We start from the raw sequence: 27,764 nt of genomic DNA on the forward strand, positions 1-27,764 counted from the left end.
GAGTGTCTAGAATCAAATTTTTCGCGGCACTTGGCCCCGAACCCCCCCCCCCCCCACGCTGTAGGGGCTTCGCGCTTCGCGCTCGCATTAGTTCTGATCAAGGTATATCCCCAACTTTTAAGAAGCGATTGACGCCCCTGATCTGTTTTTAGTTCCGCGTTATATTATTGCCGACTTTGACGATCTGTCGGGTGTGTATATATTTTGATGTCGACGATCGGTCGGGTGTATATATGTTTTAATGTCGGCCTGCCAACGTTGTACTTACGTTAATTAAAGACGTCGCATGCAAACATTTTGCTGACGTCGGCCTGGCCTGCCCGTTCTGGCTAACACTTGGTGATCGGTAATGACGCTGGCCGGCCGACAGCTGCCGGTGACGACGGTAAACAGTTTCGAGGACAGCCTTCCAACGTACGTTAATTGTGCCGACACTGACGATCAGTTTGTATTTTGAGGTTGGCCTGCCAACGTTGTTCAATATAGTTAGTAAAAAGTCTGTAGGCCTAATTTTCGACGTCGGCCTGCTATTATAATATGCCATCGTTGACGATCGGTTCGTATACTATTATGAGGTTGATTTGCCAACGTTGTTGTTCAGAAGTTATTAGTAATATTTGACGTCGGCTGTCAACATTGTTCAGACGAAACAGTTGCATGTATTCGACGTTGGCCAAACGTCAAAAATTGGTCGGGCCGACGTTACAATGCGTCGTATGTATGAGCGTAGTTGGCAGGATGGGGGGATACGTCGCCTAAAGTTGGCGAAATAATGTTGCGCCAACTTGTTTTTTGTTAATCCAACGTTGATGGCCCAACGTCCAGAAGAATTGCCGAACCAACATATCCAACGTTTAATATTTCGCCAGACCAACGGTCTGACGGTCGCGAAGCCAACGGTCAACATTGACCACGGTAAGCGGGTCAGTTCTCGTAGGGTAGACCATAATTAAACCCGCCACTATCAGCATCGATAATGTAGGGGCGGGGTGTTGCTGTTTGTGCACCAAACTAGCGTCCCCAACTAACAGATTTTAAACAGATGTTTGCAGACCTTATATGGAACAAATTAAAACACTCTTTCACAAAAAGATATAAGCATTATTTATTTATTTATCTATCCATTCCTGTACCAAACTAAAACATGATTACGAGTATAAGGTAGACATTGACTTTCTTTTCATTTGCGACTGCATCCAATTAAGTCATATAGGCTAATCTAACAGAAGAGGCACAGAAAACTTGAATCCAGTTGAAATTATTTTCAAAACTAAAAGGCCCAATATGGATAACTTGATATAAAAAGTATGACAGTTTTGTAAGTTGTTTTTGTCAAGCGCACGATGGTGATTTTCCCTGTATAGAGCCTTGTGTAACATAGGCTTTTGTAGTTTTAAATATCATTGGATAACTTGCAGGTGCTGATTGGATTTCGTGCTGAACTTAGTCAGCACTTTGAAAATGGAATGTTCGACTTTTTTTGAACTTGGTTAAAGTTCAATGACGGGAAGCACGAGGTTTCTTTAAATAAACCAAACAAAACACCCCTGAAAGTTGAAGTGCTACTCATTTGCTACTCACTACCCGACCCTAACCGACTTGTTCCTGAGTATGCTAAACTATATAGAATCAAGATTACTTTCTATATAGACATGGTAGACAAAGTTTCAGTGTAAAATTATTCTACATTGTACCTGATATTGATTCAAAACTAACCAAATATATAACATTACCATTTGTGTGCAGAATGCAAATGGCTTATAGACAATGACCATTAACAGACTTCTTTGAAAGGGCTTCACAAAAATCAATACGCATGCCTCTGGCCCACTTCCAAGGTATAGGGGGCTTCGCCAATCCAAAATGGAAACTACTACATTGTTAAAGTACACAGATGCTTTCAAATAACGTGTCATTTTGGTCCTCGTTTGTTGTCCTCATCTTGAGATTTATGCCAACATGGGCTGATCGTTATTTGATGAGGTAATGTATTCCATGCTTTCATTAAAGAAACTACATTCTAGTGCTGACAAAAAAAGCTTGCCAGGTGGTAGGCATGCAACTGTTATAATACTGGTGGCTTTATGTTACCAGGTTCCCAAAGCGCTTGGTCAAAATCTCCATGAATTAGATGACAACATAGAAGACACCAGATCACTACTATGGCAAACAAGCCATACATCATTGCGGAAATATAACATCATATTATGCACCTAAAGCAAAACCATATATTAAACCAAACCTTTAACAATTAAAATATAACAACAGAAAATATCTATATCTATGGCAAAATAGTCTAATTACAGCCTGAGGCAGGCTGCAAAGATAAAATAAAGCCTGCTATACAACTAACATGTATCATTTATTCCCAAAAGTAACTTAATAAGCGATTACAACAAATAGCATCATCAAAATGTATTTCCTAATAAATGCGTTGTTTTATAGACTTCCACAAAATGAAAGAGTTGTACAAGTTGCTCTGATAAAATGAGAAAAGGCAATGTTCATACAAAACAAGTATACGTCATTTGTTTTGTTCTGTACATAGATGATGGCATCCATATACATGTACACATTTTTTTTGGGGGGGGGGAAACATGCAGTTCCTTTTTCTGAGAGACTAAAAAAAAGTCATCATTGGCAATGCTGATGACTAATGCCACAATTAATTCCTTCAAAAAAAAAGTGCCACTTTGGGAAAAAAATCAATTACATATTCATTGTATATGTTGTGGCATACATTTAACTAACATAATCCCTATACTTGCTGAACCATGATAACATAAATTCAATTAAGAATTTCACATTCATGATGTACCCCTTCAAAAACCAACAGCATCATCTACAAGTAAACCGCACTTCCAGTAGACCAATTTCCTTTGTAGGAAATCATCACAATAATCTTATTCCCAATCTCTCTTAACGGAGAAACTCCACTCCCACTCCAAGTAGATATTCTTGTCATCGTCTGTGAATTTACTCTTGACAATATAGACACCACGTCTCATCATACCCACGGGTAACTCATCCACGGGACTCTGGAAGATGTGCTCCTCCGTTTTGGGTCCGTAATTCCCAACCATAAAATTGGCCTTGTCCACTACAAAGAACAAGTGGTTGATTGGGGTTATGCCAGAGTTGTAATGACTCGACTCGAGTCCGACTCAAGTCACAATTTTTGGTGACTCGAGTCCCTAAGGGCAAATGACTCGACTCGACTCGAGTCTCTGCGAGCAAATGACTCGACTCGACTCGAGTCCCTCATCAGAATGACTCGACTCGAGGAAGGCTATTGAGACTCGAATCCCAAGAACATAAGCAAAACTTTGCGAAAAATATTTGCAATGACTTACGCCGGTGCCGGTTTTTTTCACGTCACGTTAGAATGTTCGCGAATAATGTATACATATACATGTACATACGTGGTTTGATCAGTGTCCCCATTAGTTGAATGACGATCAGCTGGCACCCCCTTAGCAGTAGCCCGAATGTAAAATTTAAAAAGCTAAAAAAAATGACTTCACTCTTGTGTTTATTGATTGTATAGTGCTCAAATATCTGTGACTCGAATTAACTAGAGCTAAATACTTGACTCGACTCGACTCGACTCGACTCGTCCACACGCTGTGACTCGACTCGACTCAATTCGACCGTCTTGACCTAATGACATGACTCGACTCGAGTCACTTCTTTAAAATGACTCGACTCGACTCGAGTCACTAAAATCAGTGACTCATTATAACTCTGGCTTATGCAGGGTGAGTCAAAAAAAGCGGAATCCAACCCCCCCCCCCCCAAAAAAATAGTAAAAATTTGTAGCACCGAAAATAATAACGACTGGAAAGCCAATTTCAGAAACTGCTTTTAGATAAAAAAAAAATGAAATTGCATAATCCGTTCGTAGAATAGGCCTATATCACCATTTAAACGCAATGACCCTAAAAAGCGTTTTGTCCAAAAAGAGAGAGCAATATATTGTGTCCTGTTTGGAACAACAAAGATAATGACACGGAATACCTGTTTTAACAACTGTCAACAACTTTAGTACACAATATCTTTACTAACAACCCTGCTTAGGCAAACAATATCACTTCTACAATCCACTTTAAAATAAAGCAAAGAAGACGGGCCTTCAAAAGAGCTTTGTTTAATATTTTTGAGTGTTAAATTAAGGTTTTATCGCTGATGATGTTTGAAGACAATTGTGACGACTATTCTTGAAATCGCATTTTTAGTTTTAGGGTCACCGTATTGAAATGGTAATATTCTTTGAAAGGTTCGAGCAATTTCAGTACTTTTTTAAATCTAAAATTGCCTTCTATGAAATTAGCTTTCCAGTCATTATTAGTTTCGGTGCTACATACTATTTCAAATATAAAATATGTTTTGGGGGGCTGGCGTTCCGCTTTTTTTTTTTACTCAAACTGTACATGTTATTTGCATATCCTGGATTTGAGGAGCCAGCCAACCGACCGACCGACTGACCGACCAGCTTTATTACCAGCTCGACTGAAAATGATTAATTGGACTGCCTGACTGCAATGTCCAACTGACCAGCCGTGAACCTTTCGAGCCCTGCTTAAATATGCAAGCTCATAGGTTTGTTATTTTCCATTTGTCGATCACCTGTCGTGATGTGTTCTTGGGGATGGGCTCCGTGCGCCGACAAGAGGGCGCCATTTTACCTAGCAACAACTTCCCATGGGCGGGACATTTCGCTGGTTGACGCGCACCGTTCCTTGTGTGTGATACATTTTTGCACATCTGCTGCACCCGATTTCACGAAGCGCTGAGACGCGTCGCAACTCGAGTTACGATGTGTAACACGTCGCATTCAGCACCCGATTTCACGAAGCGCTGCGACGCGTCGCAACTCGAGTTACGACGTGTAACACGTCGCAACTCGCGACGCGTCGTATCTTCCATTACACGAAAGTTGCGATGTGTTGAACGCGTCGTACGTTCTTTGACAACGGCTTAAAACACGTCGCAAGTTACGACGTGTCTAGTGGTCATCGCAAAATAAGAAGAGTCATAAACTAACAAGGGTGCAAGCGACCGATTTCATCAAACTCTTCGTATTTTACGATGCATCGCAGTGATGCGACACGTCGTATCTCTACGATGCGTCGCAGCTGCGACGCGTCCTGCGATCCATTTCACGAAACACGTCGTAAGTGCGACGCGTCGTAGGTGTATTAATAGCACAACTCGATGACTGTTTTATGTATTTAGTCAGCGTACAGTAAAAAGTCGTCTGATATTCAACAAACGGTCGTCGGATCTCAGCTCGAAATGTGTTAAAAGGAAAACAAGCTCTCATTGGACTGTATAGCTCCTTTGAAATTTCAACTCTAATATTCTGGTCTAATTCATAATCATTCAATGAATTTCATATTTACAACTTTACACACATTGCTTCGGTATTATAATCTCGTTAATGTAATGTTCATGGCATAAAACTGGCTTAGAAATTACTCTTCTTATTTTGCGATGACCACTAGACACGTCGTAACTTGCGACGTGTTTTAAGCCGTTGTCAAGGAACTTACGACGCATTCAACACATCGCAACTTTCGTGAAATGGAAGATACGACGCGTCGGTGCAGCTGCACCCGATTTCACGAAGCGCTGCGTCGCGTCGCAACTCGAGTTACGACGTGTAACACGTCGCAACATAGAGATCAGTGGTTGCAACTCGCGACGCGTAGAATCATCCTTTTCACGAAAGTTGTGATGTGTTGAACGCGTCGTAAGTTCCTTGACAACAGCTTAAAACACGTCGCAAATTACGACGTGTGTAGTAGTCACCGCAAAATAAGAAGAGTCCTTTTTTAGCCAGTTTTATGCCACAAACATTACATAAAGTAGATTATAATACTGAGGCAATGTGTGTAAAATTGTAAATAGAAAATTCATTGAACAATTATGAATTAGACTGGAATATTTTTCGAGCTGAGATCCGACGACTCTTTGTTGAATATCAGACAACTATTTACTGTACGCTGACTACTGAATTCACAAAACAGTCACCGAGTTGTGCTATAAATACACATGCGACGCGTCGCACTAACGACGTGTTTTGTATAATGGATCGCAGGACGCGTCGTAGCTGCGATGCATCGTAGGGATATGACGCGTCGCAGCGCTGAGATGCATCGTAAGTTACGAAGAGTTTGATGAAATCAGCACCCGATTTCATCAAACTCTTCGTAACTTACGATGCATCGCAGCTCTGCGACGCGTCGTATCTCTACGATGCGTCGCAGCTGCGACGCGTCCTGTGATCCATTTCACTAAACACGTCGTAAGTACGACGCGTCGTAGGTGTATGTATAGCACAACTCGGTGACTGTTTTATGTATTTAGTCAGCGTACAGTAAATAGTCGTCTGATATTCAACAAAGAGTCGTCGAATCTCAGCTCGATATTTGTTAAAACGTAAAACAAAATGGCGGCCGTGCGATGCAATTTTGAAGGAAAACAAACTCTCATTGGACTGTATAGCTACTTTGAAATTTCAATTCTAATATTCCGGTCTAATTCATAATTATTCAATGAATTTTCTATTTACAACTTTACACACATTGCCTCGGTATTATAATCTCGTTAATGTAATGTTTATGGCATAAAACTGGCTTAGAAATGACTCTTCTTATTTTGCGACGACCACTAGACACGTCTTAACTTGCGACGTGTTTTAAGCCGTTGTCAAGGAACTTACGACGCGTTCAACACATCGCAACTTTGGTGAAATGGAAGATACGACGCGTCGCGAGTTGCGACGTGTTACACGTCGTAACTCGTGTTGCGACGCGTCGCAGCGCTTCGTGAAATCGGGTGCTGAATCAATTGAACTATGTACACGGTACGCAGTGGCTGTGCTTTACGGCAAAATTGCAGTCAGGCAAGATGGCGTCGGTTGGTCACCCCAAACTGTATGGTCTTTGCCGGCGACGGGGTACTTGTGAACAGAGCGGATAATAAATTTCTCAACAAGTTTGAATTTGCACCATACTGACAAGGAGAACAGGATGTTCAGGCAATAACAAGGGTAATTGAGGTCATCCTTGCGCGAGGCCAAAACATATTTTTGGGGGGATAATAGGTGTTGGTTGAGGCCTGGGATAAATAAGACCAGTCCACCTGGGTTCCGCCAACCCGCCGGTTCCGCAAATGGTGTTAGAAGTATAAGCGGGATCGGTTTCGCCACGCTATTTTCATCCTTAATCTAAATGCTACAGTCTCTCACTACATCCCGTTGATCTGCTGAGCACTCTGCCTGGCGTTACTTTGTCTTAGTGCATCACTGACTGCATGTAGCTTTTTGTGTGAAAGCAATACTTTGGTATGATGATGAGTTTTATCTGTATTTGGGTTAAATTCTTCATTTCATATTTTGTTTTGATCAGTGGTGGTTCTGGCATCACTTCTTTTTTGCAGTCGAAAGGGTGGGGGGGGGCCGGAGGTCATGCTCCCCCCCCCCCCCCCCTTCTCCAAAAAAGTGCCCATAATTTTTTAAAGCGCAGTCGTAAAAAGGCAGCTACTGCGTACACCACTACGTTTTGCTCGAAAATAAATTGGACAAAGTAGTCAGAAATTGCCTCAGATTGCACACAGAGCATCTAAAATCCCCCTAAACAAATCGGGGCCCCTAAGCGGGCACCGAAACCCACGCCGTAAAATTTTGGACCCACTTTTGGGGGAAGAAGATTTCTTGCCCCTCCCAAACAAATTGTTCTGGATCCGCCCTTGTATGGGGCTTCGAAATAGACCAGTTTCCTAACAAATTCAAACTCTTGCACACATGTGCATCAATGGGCCGGGAGGCAAAAAGTGAAAAGTCCCTAAAATCGCCATAGGTATTACTTTTTGGTCTAAGTGGGGTTTTGTGGGTACATGACTGAATTTGTAATAAAAATTTCAATCAATTTTTAGGTTGGGCACATTTTTGTGTGTGTGGATATTTTGTGTTTCAATGTGTACGGTCTTAAACATTGCCAGAACATCCTTCTAGCCTATTTAGAACTTAAAATTCAAGCATTTCTAGAAATTCCCTACACCCTATTTTGTTCTATCCATTTTCAGCATTAATTAAAGTAGATTTACAAGTGATCATGGATTTTGCATCCCTAAGCAATACCCTTAACTGCGATGGTTCCTCAGCACAAACAAAGAAAAGGCAGCTATTAATTAGGGCACCATGTCGCGTCACATTGAGACTTTTTTGGAGGGGGGGGTCCAGAAAAAAGATGGTTGCCCTGTACTACGGGTGTTTTCTCACAAAAAGGCGCACCCATGCAGTGTTCTATTCAAGTTCATTTCATTACAAGCCCATTCACAAAAAATCACAAATACATTTTAAAAATCTGGTCATAAGTAGTAGAGGATGACTAATAACAAAAGAATGCATTAGTCAGAGGTCATTTCAACAGCTTGTGAAAGGCCTTGGGACTGGACTGGATATTATTATTATTATTATTATTATGATTTATTCGACCAAAACAATACACAATGAACAAACACGGTATGAAAAACAAAAAATAAACAAAAATGTATGAAAGCTACGAAATACAAAATAAAACAAATAATCACAAAAGACGACACTTTATAAGTGTAAGTGTAAGTGTAGGGGCCACAAAAACAACGCATAATATGAAATGAAAACATCCGAAGACAATATATAAAAAGACGATATGTGGGTCATTGTGTGACTTAAATCGAAATGCAACACCGGGTGAGCGACAAATTGCATGTCCGTACATTCACTCACCTCTGATGCCCTTTCTGTAAACAGCTTCAAAATACCGCAGTCCAGAGACAATCTCACGTTGGACCTTTATTGGATACAGACCAAAAAAAATAAAGACAACAATTATTCAAGAATCACGAAAAACCTTACTTTAAGTCTATTCTGTTCGGACCGCACGCCTGAGTGCAGAAGTCATCATCATTATCATTCTCAACCGTTATCTGCCCACTGCAAGGTGAAGGCCTTCCCAAGCTGGCGAGGGCCTGTGCCGCTCTCATCCTTGATCTTCTGTATGCCTCCGCTAACGGAGATTAGCCTTCCCCGTCTCTGGCAGCCAACCGCACCAGATTCCTCCGAGATGTTTTCTCCTTGCCCGATCGGGCTGCAGCCCCAAGCGACAGACCTGTCCAGTTGCGGATGTCAGCTATATACTGTCGCCATGGCCGGCCTCTCCGCCTCTTCCCAGGATGGTATCCAGCAATTATGTCCCAAGCCAAACCACCTGTCCTTCGCGCGTGGCCAAAAAAGCTATTTCTTGGTTTTCACATTGGCGAGCAGGGATCTTGTGGTGCTGAGCTCCTAGAGGATGCTGTCATTGGTCCGTTTGTCTCTCCAGGTAATGCGGAGAATCCTGCGATAGACCCACATTTTAACAGCCCTAAGAGCGCGTTTCTCTGCAGCTCGTATATATAGGTCAGGCAGGCGCGGTTCTACGGGGGCTAGGGGGGGGGGCTACAGCCCCCCCCCCCATTTTTTTGTCAAGCCTCCCCAAAATAAATTCCGTAAAAAAAAAATTGCATTAGCAAAAAGAAGGATTGTGATGTACATGCGAACGGTCTCCCCCTAAAGAAGAAATAGCCGTGACGAGGGTGCATTAGTTAATATAGTGTGAATGATTTTAGGATTTTATTGGCGCTCCCCATTAAAAACATGGCATGAGCCCATCATATTTACCGAATACATCAATTTACCGAAATAGGGCCTTGCGGCACTGAAGAGTTTATGCAATATTGTACACAATTGTCTTATTTGACTCCTTTTTGAATATTGATCTTTTCGCTTTCGGTGTAAAGTCTTTTGGATGATATTCCCTAGCTATAGATTTTCTTAATAATCTGTATATAACTTTGATGTATTCTAATGCCTTCTAATGCCTCCTGTTGCCTCTTTGATGTCACTTTGATGCCAAATGACTAGTGATGACTTAATTCTGATGCCTAATACTGATGACTCTTTGATGCCTCAATGCTCGATGGTCAGTCATGACTTCTATTGCCTTCCTGGTGCCTCTTTGATGCCCCTTTGATGCCTGATGGCTAGAGATGACTTTATTCTGATGCCTTGCTGGTGCCTCATTGATGCCTCAATGCTCGATGGTCAGTCGTGACTTCTGATACCTTCCTCGTGATCTTTGATGCCACTTTTATGCCTGATGGTCTGCCATGACCTCAAATGCCTTCCTGGTGCCTCATCCATGCCCCTTTGATGCCTGATGGCTAGTTATGACCTAATTTTGTTGCCTTGCTGAGGCCTCTTGGATGCCTCAATGTTCGATGGTCAGTCGTAGCTTCTAATGCCTTCCTGGTGCTTCTTTGAGGTCTGATGGCTAGTGATGACTTAACTCTGATGCCTTGGTGATGCCTCTTTGATGCCTCAATGCTCGATGGTCAGTCATAACTTATGATGCCTTCGTGATGCCTTCGTGATGCCTTGCTGATGCCTGATGGTCTGTCATGACCTCGAATGCCTTCCTGGTGCCTAATTGATGCCACTTTGATGCCTGATGGCTAGTGATGACTTAACGCTAATGTGTTGTTGATGCCTCTTTGATGCGTCAATGCTAGATTGTCAGTCATAATATCTAATACCTGGTTCCTCTTTAATTGATCTCCCTTGGATGCCTGATAGCTAGTGATGACATACTTTTGATGCCTTGCTGATGCCTCTTGGATGACTCAACGCTCGATGGTTAGTCATGACTTCTGCTGCCTTTATGCTGCCTTCCTGGTGCCTCTTTGATACACCTTTGATGCCTGATGGCAAGTGATGACTTAATTCTGATGCCTTGCTGATCGATGCCTCTTTAATGCCTCAATTCCTCTATGTTCAGTCATAACTTTTAATGATTTCCGGATGCCTCTTTGATGCCCCTTTGATGCCTGATGGCTAGTGATGACTTAATTTTGATGCCTTGCTGCTGCCTCGTTGATGCCTCAATGCTCGAATGCCAGTCAGGTTTTATGATGCCTCTTTATTCCTCAGTGCTCGATAGTCAGTCATGACTAATGATGCCTTCCTGATGCCTCTTTGATGCCCCTTTGATGCCTGACAGTCAGTGATGACTTCTGATGCCTGTTTGATGCCCGTTTGATGCCTGTTTGATGCCTGCCTGTGATGCCTGATGCTCAGTGATGACTTCTGATGCCTTCCCGATACCTCATATTGATGCCTAAACAATGCCATGAGCTATAGATGAACATCAGCAGTCATAAATTTTACATCAATTATATGTTTCTTGATGACTGATTAATGTACGCCTGTAATGTTTTTCTTTATAAACTTTGCTCAAATTGCTACTCAAAAATACTAAAGAATGTGATGCCTTTTTGATGACCATTTGATGCCTATTTGATGGCAATGCAGCTAATTCATGGCAAGTGCAGCCAAGCTGCCTGAAAGGTAAAGGGCGTTATGTCGGCATTGGGAGTTAAAGGAAATACACAACTTTTGCTTTTGCTGTACTTTTCAGAAAGGATGTACACAATGTAGTTGGGCGGAGTATATTGCAGCAAATATCGTCATTGAACTGACCTGTTAAAGTTTGTGTTTATACATGCAGATGCTGAAAGAAAGAAAAAACGAAAGCTGTTCTTGTAGTCTAGTTGCCTGACCTTACTTCAGACGAAACAGACCAATTTATAGAGGACGGGGAATTGTCAGGGAACTGAATCAGCTGATCTCCACCCGTTCACGGATGTGTAGCTTCAAACAAAATGTGGACTCATTAAACTTGGTAAAATGGGGGCAGTATTTGAATCTAAAAAGCATTTTTTTTCCAATGATGGTCAGTACAAAATAATCCACTTTTCTTGAAAATGACAGCACACCAGGTGCCATGATTTCACATGACGCATGGGCCCTGGACTATTATTCATTTTTTATTTGTTGCAAATGATTAAGGTCTATATATTCCCTTTTAGAAAATTCCAAGCATGCCCCATGGTGTACACATTAGCAAGAACATGATCCCCAAAATTTTCTGGTTGGTGTGTTTTCCTTGATGCAATATTTCAAACGCAGGCTCCGATATAATATAATCTACTCAGAGACACCTTGAATTTGATTTTACTAATCCTAAATTTGATTTTAATCTTCATGCTACGCACAATAGCGCGATCCATAATGTGGCTGTTGCATTTCCATTGATGCAATTCTTGAAAGGCAGGCACTGACAATATAAATTAGAATCAACTCACCCTGAATATGAGTTTAATCTTGTACTCGGCGCCTTCCTTAACCACAATTGGTCTATGCTTGAATTGAGAAAGATCACCTTTGAACAAAGCAAAGAGGATGAAACATCCAAGTGACAATCCAAGTGAAAATTGGGAAACCAAAACAATTTCAAAAGAAGACAACCTTGAGTTTAAAGCCACATAGCATCACTATCATTTGTTGATATTTTATGAAATGGACCAATTGAAAGGCTGTTAATTAATAGCAGAAATCGTTCGATTCCGAGCTATCAAATCCTTTGTGAACACCTTGCTGCAAAAAAAAAAAATCAACCCATCTCCTAACAAAACCCACTGTACATTTTCAGCCGTCAAAATGCAGCTCGTAGAATTTGTTGTACATAGAACCCATAGGTCACAGGGAGTGCCCAAGTACCCGATAAAATTGTTTGTTGCGATCGTGCCAAGGCTAAGTCCTTACCAGTGTGGCGTAACCAGGGTTAAACTCCTAGGCAGGCACCTGCGAGTCCACTATTTTTTAAGGGGGACTTAAGTAAGAATATGGTAAAGTGCATGTTTACTAAATATTTTTTGGGGGGAGGGGGAGGAGTGTTTAAAAAAATATGGCCGTTTGGAAGTTATTTAGGCACCTTTTTCACATACAAAGTGTTACATGTAATGTGAGTTTCTTTTTTTAAGGCAGAGAAAGGTTCATTTTTTGTATGCGAATAGTCTTTTGGGGGGTTGGCTTTTAATGTTGTTGTTGATGTCGGGGGGGGGGGGGGGGGGGGGGGGGCAACATGGGACACTCGCACATCCATGCTGAAATATAGACACTTTTTTCCGGACATTTTCTGGCATCCGTAATTATATCAGAAAATGGTGGGGAGGGGGCTGGTATACCATCTTCCAATGGGGGCGGTCTTTAAAACCGACGATTATGCAAACTTGGCGATTTTCAGGGCGCATTGTAATGCATTTGTCGTTCGTGTCCTCGCTATACCAATTTTGGGAATATAGTTACAAACAAAATATTATATATTTACCAACGTGGACGGACTGCATTGTAAGATCCCTACCATAACGTGAGTTACCAATATTAATATCCGTCTAGAAAGGTTACGATTGTTTTTTTTTTTTTTTTTTTTTTTTTGGGGGGGGGGGGGATAATTGAACTGGTAGCTTGCACATGACACCCGACACCCGACCTACACCCGGGTGTCGGTCACTTCGCCGACAACCACTTCGCCGTACATGGGGCAGTGTGGTGCAACTTTCATAATTGTTTTGCCTTGTCCTTTTCTGGTAGCGTGAGTTATGCCTACTAATGACAAAAAAATATTGCCAGACCAACAGAAGTTGGTTTTGTTGCCCTTTCTGCAGAATGTGCGCTTAATTTCAAAAGATTTTCTGTGAGAAAAATATTCCGAAGTAACATGGGTCCGAAGTCCCATTGGTCCGAAGTCCCATTGGTCCGAAACAGAATACTGTGGCGGAACCGATCCTGACACCATTTGTAGCGGAACCGGCGGGTGTTGGCGGGAACCCGAGGGGACTGGTCTTTTTTATCCCAGGACTCCAACCCACACCAATTATCCCACAAAAATATCTACATTGTATTAGCCTAACGAACGGGTGAGCGGCTACCCATACGAAAGGGAGGGGGGGACAATTAACGAACGGTGGACTAAGCCATGGGGCTGTTCGTTTGGTGGAGATTTACCACCGTTTTGTGATTGAGTAATTCATTGAATGTAATTAGAGCAAGACAAGTAGCGACGATAGGCCTCAAAGTGAACTCAGGTAACCCTCACAACAGACCTAGGTAACCCTCAGTGAACTTGGTAACCATCACAGTGAACCTAGTAACCCTCAAGGTGAACCTGAGTATCCCTCACATAGACAGTTATTCCAAAGACGATTATCAATAGGACTTATTCAAGAATAGTTATAACAAGGGTCAACTGCAGTTACTGCACCCTTTGTAGTAAACTTAGCCTTAGGTAACCCTCACGTGGTCAACTGCACCACATGATTACAAACTTATACAAGTATAATCCCTGTTACTATCACAGTTCCAATAACCCTCACACAGATTGAGCTGTCCCAATAACCCTCACAGAGGAAAGGTAACCCTCAACCCAATTTACACTATGAGCCCGATGTACATATAGCCCTCGCACAAGAAAGGTAACCCTCAACACGATTTATCGTCAGAGCAGGCTGTACTATGTAATCCAAATAACCCTCACACGATCTGAGCGGTCCTAATAACCCTCTCAGGAAACCAGTAACCCTCACAGTGAGTTATACAATATATACCTTACGTGCAATAAATCTCAAATGAAACAGGTAGCCTTCACAAGTGCTCAGAACACGGCAAAGAGTAAACTCGTTAGGCAAGCTAATCCAATGATTACGGCAATGATTGCCTTAGTCGTAAAACCCCACCGAATGGTGTCCAACCCACGACAGGCAATCTACCACTGAATCACAGTCTCACTAGCCTCTCAAACCAAGTTCTACAACTCCTTGCCCTTTTGTTCTAGCATTAATCAAGACACAATAATCAGTCTTAATTTCCCTACTAGATTTCATCTAAATCTTTGTCCCCAATTATCTTAGACAGTCGACAGACCTTGAGCTACAACTTCACTCAATATATATTACATAACACTTAGCTTACTGCTACCTAACCCGGAGCTACAGCTCCCGAACCCGGCCGCACCAGAGCGTCCACCGTCAGAGATGAGCTCCTACTCCCGACCGGGGAGTACGCAACAGCAACGAAGACCCCAGAAACGGCACCGCGACTTGACTCGTCCCTGAACCCCGAAGCTTGGCTTCTTGCAACTTGGCAACAGCACCAGAACGCGTTCCTACTACATTGACGTCATCTTGCGAACTCACGAGATGATCTCAGGACCCCACGCTAAAGCATGCTAATTCGCGCACAGCCTTCACAATACGCGTTGCTGATTGGTCACTGTTCACCATGAATTATTAATCTCCTGATCACGCAGAACAATTTATTGCTGATTGGTCCAAGCGCACTTTGGCATTATAAGCACGCACCAAATGTCCCAGATCACGCTCATAAATAATTCCTAGGACTTAGACTCCTACACAAGTCTTCATATACATGTACCCCTGTTTCGTCACAATACTGTGTAGTTCCACTTGTTCAGGTTGACTGACTCTAACCCTAACCCTAATCCTATGGGGCGTCGGACCAATAGGACTTCGGACCAATGGGACTCCGGACCAATGGGACTCCGGACCAATGGGACTTCGGACCAATGGGACTTCGGACCAATGGTACTTCGGACCAATGGTACTTCTGACCAATGGGACTTCGGACCAATGGGACTTCGGACCAATTTGACTTCGGGCCAATGGTACCTCGGACCAATGGGACTTCGGACCAATGGGACGTTTATACCAATGGAACGTATAGACCAATGGGACTTCGGACCAATGGGACTTCGGACCAATGGGACTTCGGACCAATGGGACTTCGGACCAATGGGACTTCGGACCAATGGGACTTCGGACTATAGAGACGTCCCCGAAAAATCAACCCTCAATGCTTTGAATTTATAGAATGACAGCACAGAGTTTACGAAAGACCCCCTCTTAATATAACTGTGGAACTGCCCTGTTTTTGCGTTTACCTGTCAGATCCAGAACAGTTTCCTCGTGGTCTACTGGAGCAAATACCAAGGCCTTCAATAGTACATTTTGTCCGCCTTCATCTGAAATTTAAGAAATTAAAAAGGTCATCTAAAGTACATGTATACGTATTCAACTGGCTTATCCATTTTGTGCCAGCAACAAAAGAGATATAGCGCATAGCCGCACATAGGCGGGCGCTTTTGAATTAACATAAACCAAACAGGTGACGTCATCTTAAAGAAGATTTTAAGTTTTATATCTAGAGAACTACAAGTTCGATTGGGTTGAAACCTTGAAGGTACATGGACAGGGATGTGTTATAGACGAAAATTTAAATGAGATTATTATGACGTCATAATGTGATTTTATTCAGATCTTTTAAATTTTGAAGATTATAATCATATCTCACGAACACAACATGCTCAACTCAAAATTGATAGTCACAACTATCAGCCCAATTGTGTTAGAAAGTTGTGACTCGTTATAATGTCATCCAAAACATGACTTTCTTTTTTTATTTCGATCATTTACACGCATATACACTTCCACAGAAAAGCATAAACCAGTAACAAAATCATAACGCTGAAAGGTCCTATATATTCTGTTCTTAGACAGATATAGACTTTGTCTTGTTCTTTTTTTTGTTTGAATGTATTTGCACAGTACCTAAAACATCTGCAGTGCTACCCAGTAGAGCTTCCTTGTACTTGACCAGAGTTTCGTCATCGGCGTCAAGTTCTTGAAGCGTCTGCAAGTCCACTTCTTTGGGCGGTTTGTAGTCGCGGGTAAGCTCTTCAGTACCCCTCTGAGCTGGCACGGCTTCTGGTTCATCTCCCCTCTTTACTGCACTCCGACAAGGAGAGACAGAATTAACTTTAACGCTTGTATTACATTATACTACATTTAAGAAGATTCCCTGCTGAAAATGATAATAAAAAGAACTTTCCGTGGTTTTGGGCAGTACCTTACAAAGAATAGCAGTTGTTTTCTGTAGACTGACGCGGTACAGGGATGCATGGGTTAACACGTACCTTTTCCAGACATGGCGTTTCAGAGTTGGACTGTACCAAAACTATTCCGAAGATTTAAATTACTACAAGCAAATGTCAATGTCTGAAATGGCAGAGACTGCTTCCAACTACAACTGCCTGAAATTATACAAATCTATGTGCTATTTTTCGTAAACATTTCACAGACTTTCAGGAATGAAGAGGGATTGTTTTGTTTGTAACTTTTTTTTAATGTTGTCCATTGTCTTTACACTGCTTAAGGATACATTTAAGGGTGTGCTTTAATTAACCGAGAACACACACTAACTCCGCATGGCAAAGAATTGCATATTTTAAAAGTTTACTCTATTTTCAAATATTTGGACATGTTTGGCAATGTGGCCATGACAAATCGAGGTAGGTCCGTGTGACCATGTGACACATTAGTGTGTTTGGCAGTTTGGCTTCATCTGATATTTCTGTTGTGAATCTCTTAAAAGTCGCACGCTCATTCTCCACGAAGAGATGTCCTTTTATTAAAGCAGTAATAAAACAGGTACGGCAGAATTTTATTTCCTTTTTTTGTCAAGATTAAATGCAAAACCTACTCATTTTTTGAATGAGATTTCGTCCAAAAGCGACATTTAGTTATTTAATTATTTCTTCATAAAACTTGAATTATTAGCTGCTAGACAATTTGTCAGGGAGTGTTTAATTTAGGCAAAACGCCCATTTTTAGTGGGTTGCAAAATGCCTAAAAAAGGGATGAAGTACAATTTTCACTAAATTAAAAAAAAATAAGAGCCAGGAAACATGCTTCTTTAACCCTGATCTCCAAAGAATGTATTGGGGATGCAGTACCAAATGCTAAAAAAACACTAATGGTAATGGGCTTTGTACATGTCAGTAGATGGCACATTTTGACCACTTTTGAGATCCCCAGGGAGGAACAGTATACTGCATACGTGCAGGCTGATAGTCGAGCATCGACCTCCCACCTCGGACGTTCTGTTGTCCCTCTTTTGTTTGTACTCGAACTTTTTTCGGAAGACCTTCATATTAAAGCCCGAGTCCATCATTTGCAGCTATCCAAAAAGTAGCTAGCGTAATTATTGTTGAAAAACATACTTGGCTGAAAGATAGTAAAGGGACTTAATTCCCTGTGAAATTGTTCTTTCTGGCAAGCTGTCATTTTGAAGTAATCAACGAAAAAAGGCCTTTCCAACGGTGCTTCTTAAGACGCACCGTAGGAAAATTTAAATTAGTAGTTCGTTTTGTTATGCAGCGAAGAGCGCGCAATAATACGCACAACGCACACGCACCCCCGGTTGCTATAATTCGTCGGATCAGTGCGCGGCATTCGGCTTAGCGAGAATGTGTCTCGGACGCTGAATTCAGGCGCAATTCAAAACATGATTCAGCAATTTTTGATTTGAAATCGAGATCCTAGCATGATGTTTTTCTCCAAATATACAGCTGAAACTGAACTGAAACTTCATCAGGTTAGTTGTTCAGCACCCTTCTTCAGATTTTGAGCACTTTTATTGCTTCAAACGAACAAAATGCACAAATTACAAATGATGGACTATAACTTTAACACCGCAAGCGTCGTGCGCACGGTAACCAGGGCGTTAATGAGTTTGTATTCCATACCGGTGCGTCATCGAAACCGATACGCCCAAAACAGAAACGCACGATCAGCAAATGAGCGTTTCATTTTGCTCTACGCAAACAGCGCAACGTATGCTCGTCCCTCCGCTGCAGATGCTTTTTGCCGTGACGTTTTTTGAACCGTCATGACGCGCTTAAGATATTTGCGTATCTTCTACTTGCGCGTTGCATTTTTAGAGTACACATTTAAAATTCAATCCATCTATTTTGATTGTGTTCTACAAACACGCACATATATTCAAAGTGTCTGCGCCCAGAGCGGCTTCACACGCGCAAGAATAAGGAGTTAGCACTCTAGTAATTTAATATAGCTCTATGCTTATAAGTGAGATTAGTAAAGATGACAGATACAAACAATCACGCAAACCTACACTCGGTCAGGTATTGCCGCAGGTATTCCAGAAGCAACTCATCTTTGGCCGATTTCTCTGAGAAAAGTAAACAAAAAGTGAAATCCAAACCAAGTCAAAAAAGTGGATAGACATACAAATGTTATAGTTGTGTAATGTTATTGTTATGTTTTCTCTAAGATGTTCGTCATATATTTTGTAAACGCAAACTTGAATTGTACCTTTAATGTTATTTAATATAATACTTAATATGTCTCCGTCCTTTGAATATTTATGGTATGGCTGTTCTATACTCGTAAGCCATTATTAAGGGAATAAATGTGTGCTTCGGAGGTTTTTATCACTCTGTTTAAGACCACTTAGAGTCTGGGTGCTGATAATTACCCGAGCCGGAGGCGAGGGTAATTATCAGCACCCAGACTCTAAGTGGTCTTAAACAGAGTGATAAATACCGACGGAGCACATATTTATTCCCATTCATAAATACCTTTTCGGTAAAAAAAAATCATATAATTCGTTCAAAACATCGTGATTTTGTTCAACAAATTCACCTTATGCTTTTTGAAACATCCCTCTTGCAAAATAATGGAGTGTTCAGCTGGCGAGTAAGATGTAAACAACCCTTTTATGGAGATTGACGCGCGCGTATCATGTTCTGCGCGATGTCGCGCAGAACGCACCTGGTGCGTTGCGTTTTGAATTATGAACTATAAAATTCTGACTCCCTGGTAGTGTTGCGCATGCCTACGTGAGGATTGTGAACGTTCAACCAATGAAACGATAAGAGGCACTGGATTTTTAGGAGTCCACATTTTATTGTGACACTTGAAAAGTGTTAAAGACCAGCTAGCCATGTCTTTATCATCCGTTTAAGACCGGCCACGTGACGGGCTCTCGACCAATAGGAATGCGTAAACTGTCTGAGGTATTTATGAATACTCATTTACTGTGTTTGATGCTTAGAAGTATAAATAATTCGTCTGTTTTTGTGCAATGGCATACTTAAAACAAGCTACCACACAATACAATTTTTGCTACCTCTACCAGTCTTTACATCTTAACCAAGACTAGTATTATTCCTCATTTCTGCCGTTATACGAGGAAATACATGTGTTTGCGAATAGTTTAATTCCCAATCGTATAGACAAAGCGCAGTTAGAGGATAAAGACGGGGTCAAAAAGATTGTGTGCCAAATGCCATGCTTGTATCATCAAAGGCACAATTCCCTCAAATATTTCCCTATCTGTCCCACTTTAAGTCTTACATAGGGTCTATCTTACAATCACCTGAACATGTACATACCTTGAAGTGCCGTCGCGCATACACAGCTGAGGCACATCAAGAGAATCACACAGGCGTGTCCCTTCATTTCAAGTCTCTTCTGTTCTTTTGTAACGAAAAAAAAATGGGGGCAGTCATGTTGGAAAGACGTTTGTATTGATACACCGTGGAAGTGACCATGGGAAGTGAAAAGTCCCATCACCCATCTTTGCTTTAATTGTACACACGGATGTCGCTAGAGAAGGGATGTTGGGTCCATCCATCCAATCAATCGGTTTGTCGGCAAAACTGTCGTCCTGTCGGCAAATATACTTTAGTTTTGAAGGTTGTGTATATATACACGAGTGCCACTATTGAAGGGGTGTGTGAACCCCCCATCAATTGGTTTTGTCGGAAAGATTGTCGTCCTGTCGGTAAATATACTTTGGTTTGTGTACACACGAGTACCACTAGAGAAGGGTTGGGGTGACACCCCCATACATTTTGGCAAAATTGTGGTCCTGTCCAATATATGCTTTGTCGAATGTTCGCTCGTACCCCCGTTCTGCAAACAGGGCGTTGGGAAGGGCAAATGAGTTTCACAGAATCTTGTGAAGGAAGTGGTGATGGCATTCTGGGTAATTTATCACGACCTATGTATAAAGCATCTGGCTGCAGCTGTAGACCGCGGTTAGCCAATGCGCGCAAATACTATCCGAAAAGTTTGCCATAGAAATGCATACACACCACACCGGATGTGATTTCTTTTTCATTGCGGACCATGTGGACAAATTATGAGCGTCGAATGATATGCATTTTCGACCCTTCATGAATTCGAAACGGAGCCTGAGCAACTGACAGGGGTCGATTTTCCTACATTGTTACAGATTTTCCTACATTGTTATGCTTTATCAACCAAAGAAGGGCGCCGCATTTATGAAAGGGCCGGGTTATTTTGACCATCTCTCAGCCGGGGGGGGGGGGGGGGGGGGCGGATTCCGCCCCCCCCCCTAAGATCTCGGCCATCGAGTGACGAAAAATTTTGAAACTCAGCACATGCATAGAGCAACTCTTCCTAAACATGCCCAAGAAATTTCATGACTATAGGTCAAAGGGTTTTGGAATTATGGCTAATTAATTATTCATATGTATGAATGGCAATTCTGCTCGGCGTACACGACGTATATGCGAAAAATCAGTTTTCGCTACGGGCCAACCCGTGGTCCGATTTTTATGTTTTTGGTATCAAGAGATGCGCAAAGCTCGAGGCTAAAAAGTCATAACAGCTCGGGTCGCGAAAAAATTTTTTTAGAAGCTATCGCGGAAAATGTTGAGGGGGGGGGCGGATTCCGCCCCCCCCCCGGCCCCTTTAGGGTTAACGGCCGTTTCAAACCTTGCAGGGTCGTGGTCGTGACGACTTGCAGGTCATATGTCACGCAAAATCTATCCAATCAGAGCGTTAATTCGTCAGCCCTTCCCATCGTCCTGTTTGCAGGGCGGGGGTACGAGCGAATGACGAATGGCGCAACCTTTCTTCCCATAATTGTTTGAAGATCGTTCGCTTTGAATAGTGCGGCCAGGGGTAGACGCCATCCAACTTTTGGGGGCACTGATCGACATGCCCCAAAAGTTGGATGGTGTCCACCCCGGCCTAGCTTCCAGTACAGACGGCCTGTCAACGATTTGTTGTCCACACCCTCCATTAAAATTAACATTGGTAAGGCGACGCCCTGTATTTGCATTTCTCACAGCGCTTGTACCCGAGTTTTGATCGACCGAACAATCTGTTCACATGTTAAAAATATGCGTTCAACCTATGAGTGTGCATTCAACCTGTGAAAACAACACCATTGAATCGTCTGCATTGTTTTCATGAGCAGTTTTCAAAAACGCTGCAAGCAATCAATGCCAGCGGCAGCAGCGGGCGAGCAGTTTGCCCTTTTCGAACAGGCACATTTTCAACGGGCACTGCATTAGTAAGTAACAAAAGTGTTACTACTAAGTTGTTTTGTCAGTGTTGGTGCATTTTGCTATACCATCAAAACACATTACAAGAACCACCTCATTTGAAGGACAATCACTCAAAGTCCATACTTGTGGTACCCTCCATCCTGCAAAACCACGTGGTCACCAGACTGCTACTAAATCCCAACTCAAACATTTGACAGAAATTAAAACACTGGTGTGTATGTGCGCTAGAAAACATGCAGACCGCAAATAACTATTAAAGTGAACGAGTGCGATTAGCACGCACAGTAAGCTCTGTACGTCTCGACAAGAAAGTCTTGCATGAAATATATCAAACATATGGAACACCATACTCTAGATTTATGCCTAGATTTATAGCGATTTGTGATAAATACAGCGTGACTATAACATTATTGCACATATTTTGCCTCCGTTTACAAACATTTCTCTGAAACATCTTTCCGAATTGTAACTAACAATTTTGGTTAAGTGTTTAATTTATGTACTTTGATGTTTTTGAGAATTGAAATTTGGAAGTTATAATTGATGGGGAATGTAGTGGGCATATTTTGGTCAATTTCCCGGGGACAGACTGACCGACCACCAAGTGACATGTAAAAGCTCCTGCCAGAGACTGAAAACATTCAGAGACACGAGTATTGTTTCCAAATTTCCTCTCGTTGTTATAGCTGGCACACGTAAGGCCTGTATAGTGGGGCTGTTGAGTGATACGATTTTGTGACTAAAGCATGAAACTTCACACATTGGTTCTTCATGCCCTGAAGAAAATTTTCAGATGTAGAGACATTTCATATTTGACCTCTGTGACCTTTGAGGGTCAATGACCTTTAAATACACTATTTATAACAATTGTTCTTGAAAACACTACTTTCCTATGACCCAAGTCTATGTCATAGGTCTTCAGACCATGAAAATAAAGATCAGATGCGAAAGCAAAAAAATATTTGACCTTTAGAGACCTTCCAGAGGTCAATGACCTTTGTATACATGTTTATCGTTATAATGATTTAATCTTTAAACCCCAACTTTTTTTAAGACCAAGTCTACATGTGAATGTTACGTGTTCATGCTATGATTTTTTTTTTCATAAGTAAGGCATTTCATATCAGACCTGTGATGACCTTCAAAAGGTCAATAAATTTCGTATGCCCTGTTTATAGATATTTATATGATTTATTATTCAAAACCCAACTATTTCCTGACCCAAGTCTAAAAGTTAGCTCTTTGTGACATGAAAGGAATTTTCAGACATGGGGACATCATATCTGACCCTTGGTATCCTTTGATAGGTCAATGAAAGTATTTTTCGCTATTTTTCATACTTATTCGTCAAAACGCCTTTTTCGTGACTGGAGCCTCCATATTGCAAAAGAAAGGTATTGCACATATTATTATACAGTCATGTAATGAATTCAAATCCCACAAAAAATTTGGGGTGATATCTGACCTCCATTTCCTTTTTTCAATTGGCAGACGCAACATGTTGCGACTGGGATAGAAGACTGTTGGACTTTCTTTACAATGTAATATGTACAAATGTCTAACAATAGTCACGTAAGCTTGTGTACTTATCACACTCTGTGGTATGGGTCAAATCATGTTTAGCCTTTTACCAAGCCCACTGGTCACTGTTGGAGTTTGATTATTGTCCAGTGGACCTCTTGTATTCTGTTGCACCCCTGTCTGCCCTTCAATAAGGGAAATGGAGATCAGAGGTCATAACAAAATTGTCTTTAGGGTCTGAATTCATGACATGCTGTAGAATAATACTTAAAATACATTTTTTAAAACTATATTTAGACTTCAGTGGGTCATGGAAAATTGGCATTTGGAATATTAAATATGATAAATAGCGGCAAAAAGGGTATGCAAAGTTTATTGACCTCTTAAAGGTCACCAAGGGTCAAATATAAATGCTCACACATCTGAAAATTCTGTTTATGTCACGAAAAGCCAACTTTTAGACTTGAATCATAAAATAGTGGGGTTTTGAATAGTAAATCTAATAAATGTCTATAAAAAGGGCATACAAAGTTCATTGACCTCTTGAAGGTCACCAGAGGTCAGATATGAAATGCCCTTCATATGAAAATGCTATTCATAGCATCAACACCTAACTTTTAGAGTTGGGTCTTGAAAAAGTTGGGGTTTAAAGTGTTAATCTTATAAATAACTATAAATACTGTATATATAGGTCATTGACCTCTGAAAGGTCACCGAAGGTCAAGTATGATATTTTTTCACTATTTCCATGGCCTGAAGACCTATGACGCAGACTGAGGTCATAGGAAAGTTAATTGACCTCTCAAAGGTCACAAGAGGTCAAATATGAAATGTCTCCACATCTGAAAATTTTCTTCATTGCATGAAGAACCAACGTGCGAAGTTTCATGCTTTAGTCACAAAGTGCACAATTTTATCACATATCTGACCTTAACAGCCCCACTAATAGGGGGCATGGGGAATTAATCAGGCGGGGTCAGTGGACGGTCATGCATACAAACAATGCGTTCATGAAAACTCTCCTCCAGCGCGGCGGAATCAACTTCAGGTTAGGCACACAAAAAAATGGTGTGTTTACGGTAACTCGACCGACCTGGAATTTTTACGGCCAAATTGATGACCTCAAACTTTTTATTGCCATTTTGAAGGTTGATATTGATAATTTTAAACGAACAAATTTCAAACATTTCAAGTACTTTTAATAATTTGCCACGGGCATAAACCATATTCCACACTTGAAACTGACCATGTTTTGACACAAACATACCTGTGTTAAAAGTGCGAAAAATCGCACTTTAAGAATTTAAAGGAAATTTCTTAAGTTAAAGAGCCCCCAAATTTGCTCTAAAATGCAGCAGCTAAGAGAGCTTCTAAAGTTCAAAATGTTTAACCCCTCGCCATGGCTTCGCAGGTTGTTAAATCACAGCAAAACTTCCCCAACACTGAGGTTTTTAAAAATCCCGTGGAGAACCCTTGGACAGTACCAGGCGCGGTAAATTCCGTAAAAAAAAAAAAAAATTGCATTAGCCCCCCAAAAAATTGCATTAGCAAAAAAAGGATTGTGATGTACATGCAAACTGTCTCCTCCTAAAGAAGAAATAGCCGTGACAAGGGTGCATTAGTTAATATAGTGTGAATGATTTTAGGATTTTATTGGCGCTCCCCATTGAAAATAGGGCATGAGCCCCCCCCCCCCCCCCCACCCCCACCCCGAGGCCTAAGTGTCTGGAAAAAATAACCGATCTACATTTCAGCACGCCTCCCTGAAAATAATTCTGGATCCTCCGTGCTGCCCCCCCCCCAAAAAAAAAAAAAAAAAAAAATATTGGTTCTAGAACCGCGCCTGGACGGTACAAATTAATTTGGAATGAAATGTATCGATTGAGTATCTTGAATGCTTGAATGCTTGAATAATGTTTTTATACATTTTTTTTGCGAAAGAACACGCATGGTTTATGGGCATGCAGAACTTAAATGAAAAAAAATACAAAATAAAATTATTTCCCTATATACCTATACCTACCTGGATTGTTTTTTCAGGCCGTTACGGTAAACAGTAATTACAATGGAACACGCAACCACACTGTGGGCTTCGATGTCATGACCTCCTCCCTGTTTACAATTCCGGTCATGACATCCGGGGTCTTGTGTTCTATCAGTTAAGCTTTGTACACTGGTGATGAATGCGTGATGGTACGGGATATGGCATTTCATTAATGTTATTTCAAATGTTATTTTTTAATGTTCAACGTTTTGCTGTTCCACGAGTAATGATGTTTGCTTAAAACACACCAAGTTGGCCTTATAAGAAACAGGTTGAATGGGCCACTTCGGTGCATAAATGCAACGTTTGTGGTCGGTGCTGCATAATTAGGGATTATAGAGGATAAGTGGTAACATAATTATACTCATAGTCATTACTGGTCACATATGCTTGTCTGTGTTGATAAACACTATAGGATTAGGGATTCGGCCTGAGTTTTTTTTTTTTATTATACCTATTATAATAATACTTATTATAATTAGTATACCAAAGATTCCCAAAGAGCGCCCTAAAGGTACTGTAACTTGCAAGCGTTAAAGGGGCACTAGGTCCGGAAATCCCCGAAAATGTTATGTTTTGGATTGTTTACTAAGCCTATTTCAAACATCTGGTTGAAAGGAAACCAACCTAATGTCTTACCGTTCCCGAGAAAAGACGAAAAAATCCGCTTGTTTACATCGGACATGACGGAGTATACGAATACGTTTTTCGTGTGTGTCTCGGGAACAGCGCGCGGTGACCAATCACCAATGCAAAAAAATTGTGGTTTCTTCAAAGTCCGCAAAAGGCAAACAATTTACGCCTACGAACATGACGAATGAAATCACAACTAGCATCCAAACAGCTCGAATTTATGGGGTCGCAAAAGTGGACCCCGAAATTCGTTCTCGCACGAATAATAATACAGGATTAACACAAAACGCCTTTCGATTAACACGAAAGGATAGTTGTGTGGATGTTTATATCCTACTTTTAAAAGTTATTTCCGATTATCATCATCTCGTTCAAAGCGTGTTTTGTAGTCCATTTGGGCTGTTCCAGGACCTAGTTGTCCCTTTAAGAAACCTGTAGAAAGGATAGTAGTGAGTAATAATTACAGTTTTAGAGGAGAAGACAGAATACTTCGAGGGAAAAGCAACCGAATCGGGCAGGGACAAACCCAAACTCGGTGTGTCACCGCTGTGACCCGGGTCACATTGGTGGAAGGCGAGGACAGTACTGCTACGCCAACCTGACTGAAGTAATGGGAATGAGTTCATATTTTCAATCTCGTCTGAGTTTTTGAAAGGTTAATTTGGAACAGGGACGCCCAAAACGAAAGTTATCCATTGAAACACCTGTTCTTCTCACCCCGAAACCGACATGTACAGTCCTTTAAGTCGCCGTAAGCTCTGGGGATTAGCAGGACATTAGGCCTTGTCGTCGTGAACGTTGCTCTAGTGTGTGCATGCGGGCCAGCATTGGTAGGCTAATATACAATGTACATTGACCCCTTCCTGAATCACACGTTAATTAAACTCCAAACTACAATGTAAACATGTTTGGCAAATAATTTTGTTGGGCAAAATATAAAGAACGCAATATGTTGAACGTGTTAACTATTCGCCAATCGTTGGTCGAATAATCAACCCTTTTGCCCAACTTGTTTTTTTACAGTGCAGGTTTGAAACTCAGTGTGCGGCATTCAAAAAGCCACGACGTTCAGTTCAGTTCAGTTCAGATACATATATTTACGTTTGAAAACCTGTGAACCGTTCGTGGTCAATGGAGCTGGAAGTCCGGTGGAAAAAGAAAAGAAAACCAGGTGCACTTACCCGATGTTACAAAAGTGAGTCACAATAATAAGGCGGCAACTTGCGCTTTACTAAACACCAACCGATCTCCACGAGGGGCTCCGAGTAGCTGTCTTTTTTCTGCGGCTCTCTGTACGCTATCCAGTCACACCGATGCACTGAGAGAGTAGAGTGTTTTCATGGCGAGGACACGAAACAGTAAGTAGTGGCGATCGCGATATGGTCGCTTTCACCTCCGCCCACGGTTGAACAGACTTGGTTATTTCCACCGTGAAAGCATTG

The 27,764-nt window shown here is 41.5% G+C and overlaps 1 protein-coding gene across 3 annotated transcripts; it reads right to left on the reverse strand.

The window, feature by feature from the left end:
- Positions 1–1,093: 1,093 nt before the first annotated feature.
- LOC119721356 (rho GDP-dissociation inhibitor 1-like) lies at positions 1,094–27,752 on the reverse strand. 3 transcript variants are annotated; one of them, XM_038191401.1, is made up of 8 exons: positions 27,504–27,745; positions 20,196–20,279; positions 18,914–18,970; positions 16,549–16,725; positions 15,882–15,962; positions 12,229–12,305; positions 8,774–8,837; positions 1,094–3,100 (listed from the first exon to the last, which is right to left on the reverse strand). In XM_038191401.1, exons 2-8 carry the CDS (start codon positions 20,260–20,262, stop codon positions 2,904–2,906), a joined length of 720 nt encoding a protein of 239 aa, XP_038047329.1. In that variant the 5' UTR covers positions 20,263–20,279; positions 27,504–27,745; the 3' UTR covers positions 1,094–2,903. The 3 variants fall into 3 exon arrangements, with proteins under 3 accessions (XP_038047329.1, XP_038047330.1, XP_038047331.1); XM_038191402.1 differs by having other exon boundaries at positions 20,196–20,274; positions 27,504–27,744; XM_038191403.1 differs by lacking the exon at positions 18,914–18,970 and having other exon boundaries at positions 27,504–27,752.
- Between the last annotated feature and the right edge of the window lie 12 nt (positions 27,753–27,764).

Source organism: Patiria miniata, unplaced genomic scaffold, assembly GCF_015706575.1.
Source record: "Patiria miniata isolate m_02_andy unplaced genomic scaffold, ASM1570657v1 HiC_scaffold_13, whole genome shotgun sequence".
In the NCBI taxonomy this organism is placed as follows: Eukaryota; Metazoa; Echinodermata; class Asteroidea; order Valvatida; family Asterinidae; genus Patiria; species Patiria miniata.